At 44.1% G+C, this 15,601-nt stretch overlaps 1 protein-coding gene across 2 annotated transcripts in view; it reads right to left on the bottom strand.

Moving 5' to 3' along the window:
* GNPNAT1 (glucosamine-phosphate N-acetyltransferase 1) overlaps nucleotides 1–15,601 on the bottom strand; it is a 76,250-nt gene that overhangs the window by 36,824 nt on the left and 23,825 nt on the right. For both annotated transcript variants that reach the window (XM_030198573.1, XM_030198574.1), the window contains exons 2-3: nucleotides 11,801–11,989; nucleotides 10,018–10,080 (exon numbers count right to left, since the gene is read on the bottom strand). In XM_030198573.1, the coding sequence (XP_030054433.1) occupies nucleotides 10,018–10,080; nucleotides 11,801–11,951 (214 nt within the window). In that variant the 5' untranslated portion in view covers nucleotides 11,952–11,989. The remainder of the gene's footprint in view (nucleotides 1–10,017; nucleotides 10,081–11,800; nucleotides 11,990–15,601) is intronic.

Raw genomic sequence — 15,601 nt, 5'->3', positions numbered from 1 at the left:
GGTAGGCCCCGAGGCCGACCCCGCAGGTTGGATCGCAGTGCTGGGCGGATGGAGCGGCCAGGGATGACCGCTCGAAGCCGCGCAATACGACCTCGGATCTCCCTTGCTATCTGCTGGAGTCAGCGTCACGGATCGTCTCTCAGCTTGGGGGAGTCCCAGTCCAACTCGTCCTGCAGATGGTCCGACAACCCTCAGGATTCTCCCGGAGGACTCGCTCTCGGGTCGCTCCCGTCGGGATGTGCACTGGAGTCTTCGGTATGGACTCGCCGAACTCGCCGCTTGCACAGTAAAACCCTAGATCACTTGGACTGAAGCCTCCTGATAATATAAAGCGCTCTTTTGACAAGCTTGCTGATAAATGCACTCTCCTATACAGCATACTGGGCAAACTGCACCACAATGTCCATAGGGTGGTTCAATGGGGGGGGGGGGGGGGGGGGGGGGGGGGGGGGGGGGGGGGGGGCTGACCCAGTACATGCTTGAGCTCAACTGGGGCTGCATCCCTGTCCCTGCCAAGAAATCAAGTGCAAAGCACAATGGCAGAACATCCTCCACTCCTCAGGAACTCCTTGGAATCTGGGATTTTTCCGTCACCCCTTACTCTCCAAATCATCACATTTAAGCAACATGTCTTCATATTGTGTACAGCGAGATCCTGTCTGAGTGCACAGTGTTTCTAGAGCCTCAGTATGCTTATCAGTGCTGGTCTCCAAGTCCAACTCTCTAAGGTTCCCATGTACAGTCTTAATTTTCTCCAAAAACTCTTCCTACGGGAGGAAGTGACGTCACCGCTGCTGATGGCAGCTTAGCTCGATAGCTCCCGATCCTCGAGGCCATAAAAAGCAATAAAAAGCAGCCATCGGGTGTTTTGAACGGCGAATAGCACGTTCCCACGGACTCTGACAACCATCCGAAATGAGCAAAGCACAGTCGTCGCGAATTAAAGAACCGGAGAAGCCTGCAGGCGGCGGTTCCAGTCGGGCCTCAAAGCGCCACGAGGTAATGGCGCCGGGCTCACCATCCGACTCAGATTCGGCGCTTTCGTTGGCAGAATCGCGCAAGCCACCGGCAAAAAAGGGAGTCTCAGCTGAACTTCGGCAGATTCTAACCGGCATTCAAGAAAACATTCAAAAATCAAAAGATGAAATACTGGAACGAATGGATGTTCTGAGCTCTGATTTAAAAGAACTGGGTGGCAGAGTGGAGGACGTGGAAGTGAGACTGGAAGAGCATGCGGAATCCCTGGTTTCACACGAGGCAAAATTACAAGAAATTGACCGTAAAACCCAGGAACTAACCTACAAAATTGACGATCTTGAAAACCGGGGCAGGAGAAATAATCTCCGCTTTCGTGGAGTCCCCGAGGGAGGAGATACGGAGGATGTTTCTCGAATTGTGCATACCTTATGTGCCTCATTGCTGGGTGACGAGGAGGCAGATGCAGCGCCCATTGAGTTGGACAGAGCGCATAGAGCCTTGGGCCCGCGACAAGATAATAAAGTGCGAGACATCATTGTTCGGTTCCATAAGTTTGAAGTTAAGGAGCAGATACTAAGTTGTGCTCGGAAAACACAGAATTTGGAATTTGGCGGAGCAAAGGTCTCTGTCTATCAAGATTTGTCCCAGTTCACTTTGCAACAGAGAAGGTTGTTGAAGCCTGCACTGGATGTCCTCATAAAGGAACGTATTGCCTATAGATGGGGCTTCCCCTTTTCGGTGATCTTTACAATCAAAGGGGCTAAGCATAGAGCCTGCTCACTGCCAGACGCCTGGGCGTCCCTGCATGCGGCGGGGCTGGTGAATTCAGGCACACCTCCGGGAGCGGTGGCACCCGCCACTAAAGCGAAATTGCAAAAGTGGCAACGGATTCCCGAACCCAATAAAAAGAGCAACTCGAAGCGGCGGGTTGCAGCAGAGGGAACCTGAACTTTGGTGAAGTAACTCATTTGGGGTCTGTAGTGCTTGACTTTGCAAATAAGAGGGTGAGACGGACAAGAGGTGAAATGGTGTGGTATAACTGACTGTTGATATTAAGCATAGAAGTTTTTCTTTCTCTCCTCTCTCTTTTGCTTCCAAATGTTCCGAGGAGGTCCTAACTTGGGATCCGAATGAACATCTGTTTAGCTGTTGGGGAGAACTTAAACTAGAGGGGATCTTAAGATGTGAAGGAGATTAATGTGATGTGGCGGGTGGGTAATGTGTAAAGTGGCATGAAGAAATGGGAAATAAATGGGGTTTGTATGAGAGCTGTTCAAATTGGAAATGTTTAAATGGGCATGGGGACCTGAGGGTAATTGGGAGGTGGCTGATGGGATGGGGGGGGGGAGGTGGGATGCCTGGCATGTTGTGGGTTATTTTCTCTTTTTTCCCATTTAGGGGACTTGTTTCCCTGACTGGTGTACGGATGTGGGGGGGGAGGGGGGGAGGTCCGGACTTGCATAAAGTGAGGAAGAACGTAGAAGCATTTAGTGGGCCATGTTGGAATGTCCGTCTGGTCTTAAATGTCAGTTATGAGTGCAGATATAAAGGTTTTATCATATAATGTAAAAGGTTTGAACATGCCCCAAAAACGGCAAAAACTATTTAAAGAGCTCCAGCATTTGAAGCCTCATATAGTACTGTTGCAGGAGACGCACCTCCGCCAGCGGGATGAGAGACTCCTATACCAGTCACAATACTCAAAGGTTTTTTTTGCCTCATCTGTGGATGGTTCTAGGAAAAGGGGTGTGGCGGTTTTGATTCACAAACAGGTACCTGCCCAAATAGTTAAAATTAAACGAGACCCTGGGGGGCGTTTTTTGTTTTTACACATAAACATAGATCAGGTGGACATAACTTTAGCTTCAATATACGCACCTAATGATCACCAAGGGGCATTTTACACAAAGGTGAAGAATCTCCTAGCTACATTCGCCCGGGGCTCTCTGATCCTGGGGGGTGACTTTAATGGGGTCATGGACCCGGTATTGGATCGGTCTGGAACTGCCCAGTCAGTGGGGAATAGGGACTCTTTGGCCTTGGGATCGCTGGCCCTTTCCTTGGGAACCCTGGATGTATGGAGGCTTAGTTATCCACATGTGAGGGACTACACTTACTTCTCTTCAGTACATACATCTTACTCCCGTATTGACTATATCTTCCTTGATGTAACGCTCTCAGAGCGGGGCCCGAGAGCAGGCATTGGGAATGTGACGATTTCTGATCATGCGCCTGTCTGGGTGACGTTACCTTCTATTAAGGTGGAGGTTAAAGATCAGAGATGGGCACTTAATGTTAATGTGTTGCAAGAGGGGGAGGTAGTGGAGGGCTATAGGAGGGTGTTGAAGGAATACTTGGAACTGAACAAAGACTCGGGACCCTCCCTTAGTATTGTGTGGGATACAATGAAGGCGGTGTCCAGGGGCTACTTTTTAAAGATAGCTAGCCAACGGGCAAGGATACGTAGGAAACAACTGGCACAATGTTTGGAAAAGATTCGGGCGCTAGAGGCGAGACATAAGGCAAGTGGGTCCCAGGCCACTCTGGAGGAATTGCGTAACCAGCGACTTCAGCTAGACTCTATTTACTCAGACCACTTATGCCAGCTTCAATCCAAAATGACGGCCCGGACGTACGAATTTACTAATAAAGCAGGCAGACTCTTGGCCATACGGTTACGCAAGCAAAGGGTGATACGGGCGGTCACACATATCCGGGGGAAGCGGGGGGATATTCTGAACACATCGGAGGCCGTAAGGCGGCGTTTCGCTGAATTTTACCAGGAGTTGTACGCCAGGGAGATTAACCCTTCTGCGGAATCCATCACAGAATATTTAGCTGAGAGTGACCTTGCATCTTTGACACCTCAACAGAGAGCAACTTTGGAGGAACCTGTTTCCTCGGCTGAAATTCAGCGAGCAATCCAGCATTTGCCATCCTGTAAATCCCCGGGGTTGGACGGCCTCCCGAACGAATTTTATAAGAAATTTGCCCCCGAATTAGCACCACTACTAGCCGAGTTGTTTAACCAAATTGGGAAGGGGGAGTCGCTTCCCTCCTCTATGCTGGAGGCATGGATAGCTGTGCTACCTAAGCCTAATAAAGACCATGTGGAATGTGGATCGTATCGCCCTATCTCGGTCTTGAATGCTGATGCCAAAATATTAGCTAAGGTCCTGGCTAATAGGTTGGGACCTCTACTCCCTGCAATAATACATCCTGATCAGGTGGGCTTTGTCTCACACCGAAAGGCAACAGACAATACGCGGAGAGTACTCGATATCATGTATTTAGCTAAAAAACTAGGTAGGCCTCTGTGTCTCCTGAGCCTGGACGCTGAAAAAGCCTTCGATAGGGTGCACTGGCCCTTCATGTATAAAGTGTTGGAGACATTTGGGATAGGGCCACAGTTTCGAGGGTGGATACAAGCGTTTTATAGCTCACCCAAAGCGTGTATTAGAGTGAATGGAGGTAACTCTGATATGTTTGCTCTACATAGGGGTACCAGGCAGGGGTGCCCTCTCTCTCCGCTACTGTTCGCTATGGTTATGGAACCGTTTGCATCAAGGGTCCGATCTAACCCAGGGTTCACTGGCATAACCATAGGGGGGAGAGAACATAAGTTGTCCTTATTCGCGGACGATGTGCTGCTGTTTGTCCCTAGACCACTAACTACCTTCCCTGAGCTCATGAGGGACATTGAAGAGTATTCTGTAGTTTCAGGGTTTAAAGTAAATATGTCAAAAACTGAAGCCTTAAATGTGACTCTCCCAGTAGGAATTGTGGATGAGGTCAAATCATTATATGCTTTTAGGTGGGCCCCTCAGAGTCTTCGTTACCTGGGAGTGAATATCACTGCTCAGCTTTCGGAACTCTTTACTGCAAACTATAAGGGTTTGTCCCGGGTACTTGCTGAGGATATGGAGAGCTGGGGAGATATTGGACTTTCCTGGTTTGGCCGTATAGCCGCCATTAAGATGAATATCCTGCCGCGCCTGCTGTACCTGTTCCAGGCCCTCCCAATAGAGATGCCCCGAAAATTTTTAGCTGCATTGCAAGACCGTATTGTGCGGTTCATTTGGGCGGGTAAACGCCCTAGGCTAGCAAGAGCTTTTCTGTATCAGGAGAAAAACAGGGGAGGACTTGGGGTCCCCAACTTGGCTCGGTACCATCGGGCAGTGCAGGCTCGTGCGGCAGTGGAATGGTATCAGGATTACTCAGACAGGCAGTGGGTGCATATAGAACAGTCTACAGTGGGAGCACGGCCCTTGAAAGCGCTTATGTGGATGCCGAGTACTCTTAGGTCTTTGGGGGAGGGTTTGTGTCCTTCTGTATATGTAACCTTTACCAACTGGGATAGTCTTTTTCCAAAGCGTCAATGTACACTGTCTCGCCTGTCCTCGATAGCACACAATCCTTTGTTTTACCCGGGAACTGAAGTAGGACCATTTACAAGGTGGTATGAGGGGGGTTTGCAGACATGGGGTCAATTATTTGAAGGGGAGTCCCTTATGCCATACCAGACGGCTCGTGAGCAATTCCCGGTAGTGGGGACTGATGAATATGCATATCTTCAATTGACACATTTCCTTAAGACTCGGGCAGTTCAGGAGGTGATACAGAGGGAACACTCAACTTTAGAAAAACTTTGTGAGGGACAGACCATGTCAGGTGGGTTGATATCCCGATTGCACCACATTCTTAATCAGTCTATACCTCGACATACCATGCATAGGAAGAGTTGGCAGAGAGAGCTGGGTATAGAAATAGAGGAGGAGGCATGGGAGAGAATGGAGCGGGCTGCGGCGGGGGTGTCGTCTCATGTACCTTTTAAAGAAAATGCTATCAAAGTACTGTTTCGTGGTATATGTCACCGGAGCGCCTCCAGCGCATTTACCCTGCCTTGTCGGGCTTGTGCTGGAGGGGCTGTGGTCTCAAGGGAACCATGGGTCATATCTGGTGGCATTGCAGGAAGATTAGAGCCTTTTGGAAAATGGTTCGAAGTAGACTGCAGATTTGGCTGGGTCGAACGATTCCCTGGCATCCAACCATTTTCCTTTTCTCGGCAAGAGTGGCGGGATTTTCTCCCACCCAACAGGCTCTTTTGCGCTATGCCACGTGTGCAGCTAGAATTGTAATAGCAGCCTCTTGGAAACTACCAGTGGTCCCACCGCTGGATAGATGGCTCCGAAAGATGGGGTATGTTTGCGAGATGGAGCGGCTCATGGCTGAAAGACGAAATCTAACGCCTAAGTGGCGCTCAACATGGGATACTTATCTCCGCCATACTCGCAAATGATGTAGGCGTGAGAATTAATGATGCAGGTCCGGATTGGGAGGGGGGGGGGATTGAGGGGGGTAGGGGTTTGGGTCTTGTTATCTTTTGACAAAAGTTTTATAAACCTTGAAGTTTTTATGGCCTCGCAGTTCAGGTCTCTTAGTTCTTTCAGTAGCCGGGATTGGGAATATGGATATAGCAATGAGTTGTTACCTGAACGATGTATTTTTCACTATGTTCTCTCTGATTTCTGTTCAGTTTTATGTACTAGGACCTAAGGCTTATCTTGTCATACTTTACTGGATTGCTATATTCTCTATCAATAAAGACTTCATACAAATAAAAAAAAATAAAAAAAAATAAAAAACTCTTCCTACGTGCATTTCAACTCTTGGTGCATTTCCATGAAATACTGCTTAAAACCTTGAGACATGCTGTGAGAGGAGGCAGCCTCCTGATGTTCAGTCGTTGACTGCAAAGACTCTGACTTAAGACAGAGAATCAGGGCCTGGTGATGTATGATGCAAGGAAGGCTTGGGTTCCGACTTATGGGGGAGCTTAACCATTCTCCTTAGTACCAGTTTTAGATTAGGAAGCCATAATATTGCCTTTCCAAAACTTCAGAAACACAGGTAAGGCTAATGCAAAGGCTGATGGAAAGGGATTAAGCAAGTTAAATTAGTGAAGAAGCAGGAGCTCAAGGATCAGGCTGCCATTCAGAGCCGTGACATCAGTTTCTTCCCTAACAGCAATTTTATGTTACAGTTCTTTTAGTACCCTGGGGTGTATACCATCCGGTCCAGGTGATTTATTGCTCTTTAACTTGTCTATTTGACTCAGTACATCTTCCAGGTTTATCAAGGTTTGTTTCAGTTCCTCCATATTGTCACCCTTGAAAGACACTTCTGGCACAGGAAGACATCCTCTTCAGTGAAGAGCAAAGCAAAGTCATCATTCAGTCTCTTCGCTATGGCCTTTACCTCTCTTAGTGCCTCTTTTACTCCTTGATGATATAACGGTTCCACTGGCTCCCTCACAGGCTTTCTGCTTTTTATATACCTGAAAAAGCAATTACTGTGTGTTTTTGCCTTGAAGCAAGTTTCTCTTCATATTCTCTTGTAGCCTCCTTTATCGATGCTTTGCATCTAACTTGTCATAGCATATACTGCTGTTTTCTTCATCTGGACCCTTTTTCCATTTTTTAAAAGATGTTCTTTTGGCTCCATTAGCCTCTTTCACTTCACCTTTTAACCATGCTGGCTGTCATTTGCTCTTTCCACCTTTATTAATACACTAGTAAAAAAAGCCCCGTTTCTGATGCAAATGAAACGGGGGCTAGCAAGGTTTTCTTCTGTGTGCGTGTCCCTTCCCCTGTGCTGTCTGTCCTCTCTGTCCCCTCCCCCCTCGGAGTCGAGTCCTTCAGTGTTAAGTTTCCTGCTGTACTGTGTTTATGTTACAGAGATAGTGAGGGCTTCTGCCCTCTCTCCCCTCCCCCCTCTGAATCCTTCACTGTTACAGAGAGAGCAATTTGATTTCGTGCTTTGCTGTGTTTTCCTTCACTGTTTGTGTTACAGAGAGAGCGAGGGCGGAGCAGACACTCATGGGGAAACCGGATATCTCTCCCCCTTCACACTTCCGGCTGGAGGCTTCATTTAGAACGTTGGTGGTGCCTTTTATATACAGAGATGGAATACATTTGGTCTGGGCTTCCAAGATGGTATTTTTAAACAATATTCATGCCTGATTTAAATTTCTAACCTTTGCAGCTGCTCCTTTTAGTTTTTTGTTTAGGTTTTTTTTTAGCGCTATGGTCACCAAGATCTTTTAGGTGGCATAGATCAGTGCTTCCCAAGTTGGTCCTAGAGTACCCCTTTGCCAGTCAGTTTTTCAGGATATCCACAATGAAAATGCATGAAATTGATTTGCATACACTGCCTCCATTATATGCAAATCTTTCATGCATTTTCACTGCAGATATCCTGAAAACGTGACTGGCAAGGGGTACTCCAGGACCAACTTGGGAAACACTGGCATAGATAAGCCCAAAAGAACCATGTGTTTATTTTTGCTTAATGGCTGCGTTCTGAAGGCCAGATGTGCTGAGGTGATGGCACATCTTCAGCGCTTTAGAGAGCCCCTTTGAAGTTGCCATAAACTTACCTATATGACTGCATAGAAGACACCTGCACTTTAGGCCAAGAAGCCTTAAGTGAGACTTGCATGTAGCTGGACTTTTAAACCCACTGCACATGGATATAGGGGCAAACGCCACAGAAAGTCTACTGGAGTGTGCAGTACCAGCTGATCTCTGCACAGATATTCTAGTTCTTTGTGAGCAAGCAGCAGCCTCTTTGCTACCTCGTACTAATGACTGTAGACTTGATTGAGGTGATATTTTAAGCTCATAGAGACAGCCTTCCACAATACTTGCACTCAGCCTGGCCATTGTCTGCAACCAGATAAGTAAAATATCTGGAATGGGTGTTGCAACATTCTAGTTTTCTACCATATTAAGGGCATAACCAGAATCCTGACCTGGTCTGCAGCATATTCCACAGTGAAAAGAAAAATAATTTTTGGTAATACAGGAAAGCAATTAAAAACAATATTGGAAGATTCATGAAGAGAGAAAAATTGTTTTTATGCCTATTTGGCAGAGTAGGAAAACAAAACAAAACAGAACTGAGGAGACAGTTGGGTAGGCCTTCTTACCCACAGTGCAGATCTTTATACATAGCTCTGAGCTTTGGGAAAGCTGTCTGGTCCAGGTACCATGTGATAACATTACCCACAGTGTATCTGATTATATCATGCTTGTGGACAGAAAATAGATTCATATTCTGAAAGTCTCTCCTTGATTTTTACAGTGATGAGTGTGGAACTGGAAAAGTTAACATTTTTGCCTGAAAAACATTTTTAGACATTGTCTTTACTGAGTTATTGACAAATTGCTAGTTTACCAAATTCCACTTTATATTGTGGAAAGAATGCCAGTATGTACAAATAGAACGCACTGTTTACTACAGACCTCTTTATCTTGACAAAGAAAGGCCTTTAGATAAGAGATTAAAGAAGGTCTGAAACTGACCAATATTTATGACATAGCTTCTTTTGGAAAAGTAAATCATACTGTGTTTAAAGAGAACAGGTTACAAATGTTAGACTATTATTAAGTGTAGTCGAGAAATACTATGTAATCGGCTTTTCCCATTATACTATGCCCTTATACTTTAGGCTTTTAGATTAAATACAGCATTGTAAAAAGACATTTTGCTGATGCTATAGTATTCTGTGTAGATCGATTGATTACCTCATATGTGGTTGAGTGTATAAATATGAACATTTGGATTGTCAAACTTCAGGGGGACTTGGAAGAACAGAGATTTCTTTCTCAGTCTTCCCTTCCTGTCAACAAGAATGCAACTCTAATAAAAGACCAGTTTTACTGATCTCCTGTGGTACAATTAATTTTATTTCTCAAAATTTACCTACTTTCCACAATGGCACAAAGCTTCTCTGGAAAGTCACTAAAGGAAAGAAGATTATTCCCAGCTTCCTTAGCTTTCCCCTATTCCAGCAATCTCACACTACAAATTAACACAAAGGTGACAAGACGGTAGTAATTCACTGTTCACATCTGTCAACAAATGAGCATAAATTTGTATAATCTTTAACCAAGAGCAGTATACAAACTGCTTATAAAATCAATTGCCTATGAATGCAAAAATCATACAAGAATATTAAAATCAAATTGTACTCACTGACAAATTGCTCAAGGGTAACATCTCCAACTTTCGTTAACTGACCGAGCACTTTGAAAAACCCTGTTTTATAAAAGTAAAACAAATATGAATTCTGTGCATCTGCTGTGCAGTGCTAGGAAAAATAGAAAATGACAGTAGATAGAGAGACCATATAGCCTATTGGATCTGCCCATCCATATCAACTAAGCAGCTCTTGTAAAATATAATGTGAACCAGTGAAACAGTAGAAAGTTCCTATGGTCAGTGAAGTGCAAGTATTAAGGCAAAAGAACTATGAGTCACAAACATATGAGAGCAATATGGTTGTCATGGAAATAGCCTTGAGCTATGTAGCCCTGGGCAGTGGAGTAGAGACGGAGGAGAAAGTCTGTGCAAGGTAGCAGAAAGAATGTAGCTGGCATTTGTAGATAAGAAATGTGAGAACAGGCTTCAAAGAAAAGGGTTGCTGACGTGCACACATTGGGTGCAGTATGAAAGTAAGTGTATATAAACAGAGCAACTTATATGTGAAACAAGCAAAGCAAAGCAGAGCACAGCAAAGCAAGCATATATCTCTGTATTACTGCTGAGCAAACATATATCTCTGTATTACTGCTAAATTTATATTTTGTGAGTATACTTTGCTTCCAGTGTGATGTTCTCATGCTGCCTCTGTCCAAGGGAGGACAGTTGAAAAAAATAAAAATTTTTTGATTATTCTTCTTTATAATAGGTGTCAGTTTCTTTGTTTACACACATATAAGGTGTAAATAAACACTCTACAACCCCTCCTCTCCCTCAGAGCTCCTCCGTGCCTATCACATACATTTTTGAATTCAGATATCGTACTCATCTCTACCACTTCCACTGTGAGGCTGTCCCATGCATCAACCATCCCTTCCATAAAGAAATACTTCCTTAGATTAATCCTGTTTCTACCTCTTTCACTCTCAACCCATGACACCTCAATTTCAGAGATGTTGCTACCCAAGAAAAGACGATCCAGTTAGTGACGGGCAGATGAGAAACAGAACATAATGGCAGAGGAGGACTACATGGCCCACTCTGCAATCCCACAAGCCTTAACTGATCTCTTGCTTGAGGCATCACTATCTGAAGTGCCTTTACTGTAAACCAAGATGTGCAGTGCCATGTTTGCAAGCAGACACTGAGATTTATTAAGAACACCCATTAAAAAATATTCACAGGAAGAACAGAATGGAGAACACTCTAACAATTAAGAACATAAGAGTAGCCATACTGGGTCAGACCAATGGTCCATCTAGCCCAGTATCCTGTTTTCCAAACAGTGGCCAAGCCAGGTCACAAGTACCTCGCAAAAACCCAAATCGTGGCAACACTCCATAGCATGCTGAGAACCAGGGAAACCAGTGTTCAAATTCTGATCCTCCTTGTGACCTAGGCACATCACTTCACTCTCCATTACCCAGATACAAACTAAGGGCCTCATTTCCTAACATGTGTTAATGCACTTGATGTGCTTAGTTAGTAAGCAAAACCCTTTAATCGTTTACATAGGTTAATAAACTGGGCTCTAAAATTGTAATTCCTCTGGAGACAGGGAAATATCTACTACTGTGCTTGATTTAACTCAACTTCAGTTACTAATGAAAAGATGTGAGCAAAATACAAATATATAATGCAATTTTATATATTATCTCCCATTTTCACAACACAGATACAAAGAAATGCCAAGAGATTTAAAAAGAAATGCTGTTTTCATGCAGGCTAAATGCTGTGCAAACTGTAAGCTACTGTGTGCAATAACCACAGAAAGTACCTTTACTCCAGTCAGCTGTGCATAGTGGCCTCATAATGAGGCCGTCTCCTGGATTCTTAGGACACACAGCCGGAGAAAACAGAGCAGCATTCTGGCTCCAGTCAAGCTCCTGCAGAAGTTGGGGGTCAAACAGTGGCACGTCATCAGGCATTATTGTCACAAGCAAAGTTTCAACCCCTTACAAAAGTCCTGAAAACAAAGTAAACAAACAAAAAAAACAATTTATTTCATTTCTATCCCAAATTATCCCAATAGATCAGGTTCAATGTGGCTAACAACTTATTGTAAACTAGTAAAAGAGGCCTGTTTCTGAGCAAATGAAACGGGCGCAAGCAAGGTTTTCGTCACCAACACCCCCCTCCCTGCCCAACCCCTTCGTTGTTCTGCCATTGCCCCGCCCTCAACGTCATGACGCGAGGGCGGGGCCCGGAGCGATTTCGCAACCCCCCGCCTCCCTCCCTGTGAACCCCTTCGTTGTTCTGCCATCAAGGTTTTCGTCGGCAACACCCCCCCCCGCCTGCCAACCCCTTCGTTGTTCTGGCATTGCTCCGCCCTCAACATCATGACGTTTGACGCAAGGGCGGGGTCCGGAGCAATTTCCCACCCCACCCCCCTGCCAACCCCTTCGCTGTTCTGCCATTGCTCCGCCCACGAGGGTGGGGCCCGGAGCGATTTTGGTGGCTTCACCACCACGAACCTTCGAACCTTTTTGAAGGAAGTCAGGGCTTGGCTTCACTGACGTCACTGTCTATAGAACGTTGAGGGTGAGTTTTATATATATATAGATAACAGTACAAGTGATGTGGGATAGTAAACATTAAGTAGTAATAAAGAAAATGCCAATTATTACAATATGTAATATGGAAAACGAATGCTAGACACAAAGAGGTAACAATTTATAGTTTATTGTATAACAACAATTAGAATGGAACTGATAAATTCGAATAATCCTACAGTTAGGGGGTTTAAATAAATTATAATCATCTGTGACACACTGCTTAAACAGAAAGGCTTTAAGGTATTTCCAGAATATCAAATAATTAGGTTCCCATCTGATGAATTTCAGGAGGGAATTCCACTATTTAGTACAGAGGTAAGCGAATCCAGACATACAGATTGGCTTGTAGATCACATTTTTGCAACTGGGATAGTGAAGGGTTAGATAATCTCTTGAACCAGGGAGTGTGTTTCGAATTGGGAGACCAATTAAAGGTTGCATATAATCAAGGGTTAAGCCATATAGAGTTTTGAAAACAAATGTACATAGTTTGAATGTTATTCTGGCTTTGAATAGGAGGACAGTGTAACTTTATAAGCAAAGGGGCTGCACTGTCAAATCTCATAGCCTTGTAGACTAATCTGGCTGCTTTATTTTGAGCTGTCTGCAATTTTTTCAAGGACGATTCGTTACAGCCAGCATAAATAGCATTGCAATAATCGAAGTGTGGCAATACTCATGTTTGTACTAAGGTTCTATCAAAAACCCAGATAAAAAAAAAAAAAAAAGGTAAACATCCTTAAATTTCAGTGAATTGATTTTCATCAACTCTCTAATTGGTAACACAGTGGGTCTCCAGAAGCCGGAAGCAAAATGGGTCCCAGTCAGGACCACACTTACTTTTTTATGCAAAAACCGCATGACTCAATACTGGGACAAGTACTCCTATTAAGATAAGTATTTTCCACTATTTTTTGCATTGTATTTTGCCAAATATTATGAAGACTGCTTTGATGAAATGATTCTTTAATTTTTGACACTTTACATAGCATGGAGGTTTTTTGAATGATCATTACGGTTGTTGCAAGGTTGTTGGTAGACATCTGTGATTAAGCGGGTCCATTGGGGGTTTTGCCACAGTTTTCCGAGGTCTTTTTCCTCCTTTAAACAAATAAGTAGTTGGTTAGAGAGTTGTTGAACATCAATTTACTGAAATTTTGAAGGTGCTTTATTAAGGTTCTAAACATATTAGGGAAGAGATGCACAATTATTTTTTAGTTTCCACATGGAACATTGGAAGGCTAAGTGTTTTGAAAATATGCCTCTATGTCATCTACATAAATAAAATTATTACAACCATGGGCATCCAGCATCTTTCCTAAGGGGGATATCATAATATTGAATAAGATGGGTGAAAGGAGGGATTCCTGTGGTACTCCACAGTCTGAAGCCCATTGTGGAGAGATGGAATTTAAGACATTTGACTTGATAAGATCTATATTTTTAAAATCCTCAGAAACAATTTAGGACAGACCCTAAGTTGTCCATCAGTGCAAGTAGCAAATTATGGTCTACCACACCGAATGCACTTGACATATCAAATTGCATAAGGATGATCTTCCTGCCTAGGCTAATTTCTTTCCTGAAGTTAGCAATTAATGTGGTTAGGACTGTTTCCGTGCTGAAACTGGATCATGAATGGTGAAGAAGGGAAAAGAAGGACAGATAATCCCATAAATTGGTGAGTGACTATGCCCTCAATCAAAGAGATAGCGGCCGCTGGACTGTAAATTGTTACATTTTTTATTTTTGCCAGGGGATTTTTAGGAATGGGGGTTAACATTAAGGACACTTTTTAAGTTGTTAAGCAATTTATAGGAGCTTGGTTACTAAGCTGCAGTAAAATACTGCATTTTACCACTGCTTAATTTACTGCAGGAATCACTATCCTGCAACTCATACAGTATAGATAAATTTGCTTTGCTGCAGCCAGAACATTGCATATTCCTGGCTGCGATAATACAGGTAAGAGGCCCCAACTTGTGACCAGTGTCTTATAGAGAATGAAGGTCATGTGATTCCAGTGCTCCCCCCCCCCCCCCCCCCCCCCCCCCACCAAAGACAACCCACTGTCTCTGGAACAGACCTTTCTCCTATGGACATCAAACAGGCACCTCTGACCCCTGATGCAGTCTTGTGATTACTACCACTAGGGTTCAGGCTGCCAAATAAGGACAGCAGGAGAGGTCTGGGGTGGGCAGGCACCAATTACTTCACCTCTGCCCCCTTTAGAATGGCCTCTGGGGAGCATCAGGCTGCATGTTAGCAGCCTGGTACTCCTGGGGAGGAAAAATAATGCAGCTTGTGAAGTTGAGCACAAGCAGCATTATACATTTTACATAATAATGAAGTGCTGTGCATGCATTTGTATCTCATTATTTAGCTTGTGTTGCAATAAAATAATGTACGATTCCTAAATTAGTGTTCAGAAAATTGGTCTTTAGAACATGCGAGGGATTAGCCCTTTGCAAGCCTACACTTCTCTGGAGCATAAAGAATGGCAAGTCAAATGCAATGCGCTGATAAGGAAGACAAAGAGAGAGACTTCAAAAAGAAGACTGCAACAGAGGCAAAAATACGTACTAAAAGCTTTTTTAGATATACTGAAGCAAGAAGCCAGTAAAAGAACCAGTTGGACTGTAAATGACCAAGGGGTAAAAGGGGCATTCAGGGAACACAAGGTCATAGCGGAAAGATTAAATGAATTCTTTGTTTCGGTTTTCACCGAGGAAGATGTGGGAGAGATACTAGTGCCAGAAATGGTATTCAATGCTGATGAGTCAGAGAAACTGATACAAATCTCTGTAAAACTTGAAGATGTAATGTGGCAATTTGACAAATTGAAGAGTAGCAAATCGCCTGAACCGGATGGTATACATCCCAGAGTACTGATATAACTAAAAAATGAACTTGTAGAGCTATTGTTAGTAATATTTATCTTTAAAATCAAGCACGGTACTGGAAGACTGGAGGGTGAGCAAACTAACACCAATTTTAATAAAGGGTTCCAGAAGTGATCCAGG

Source organism: Microcaecilia unicolor, chromosome 3 (assembly GCF_901765095.1).
Source record: "Microcaecilia unicolor chromosome 3, aMicUni1.1, whole genome shotgun sequence".
Lineage (NCBI taxonomy): Eukaryota > Metazoa > Chordata > Amphibia > Gymnophiona > Siphonopidae > Microcaecilia > Microcaecilia unicolor.
Note: the sequence above shows the minus strand (reverse complement) of the source record. Positions and strands in the feature narration are given on the sequence as shown.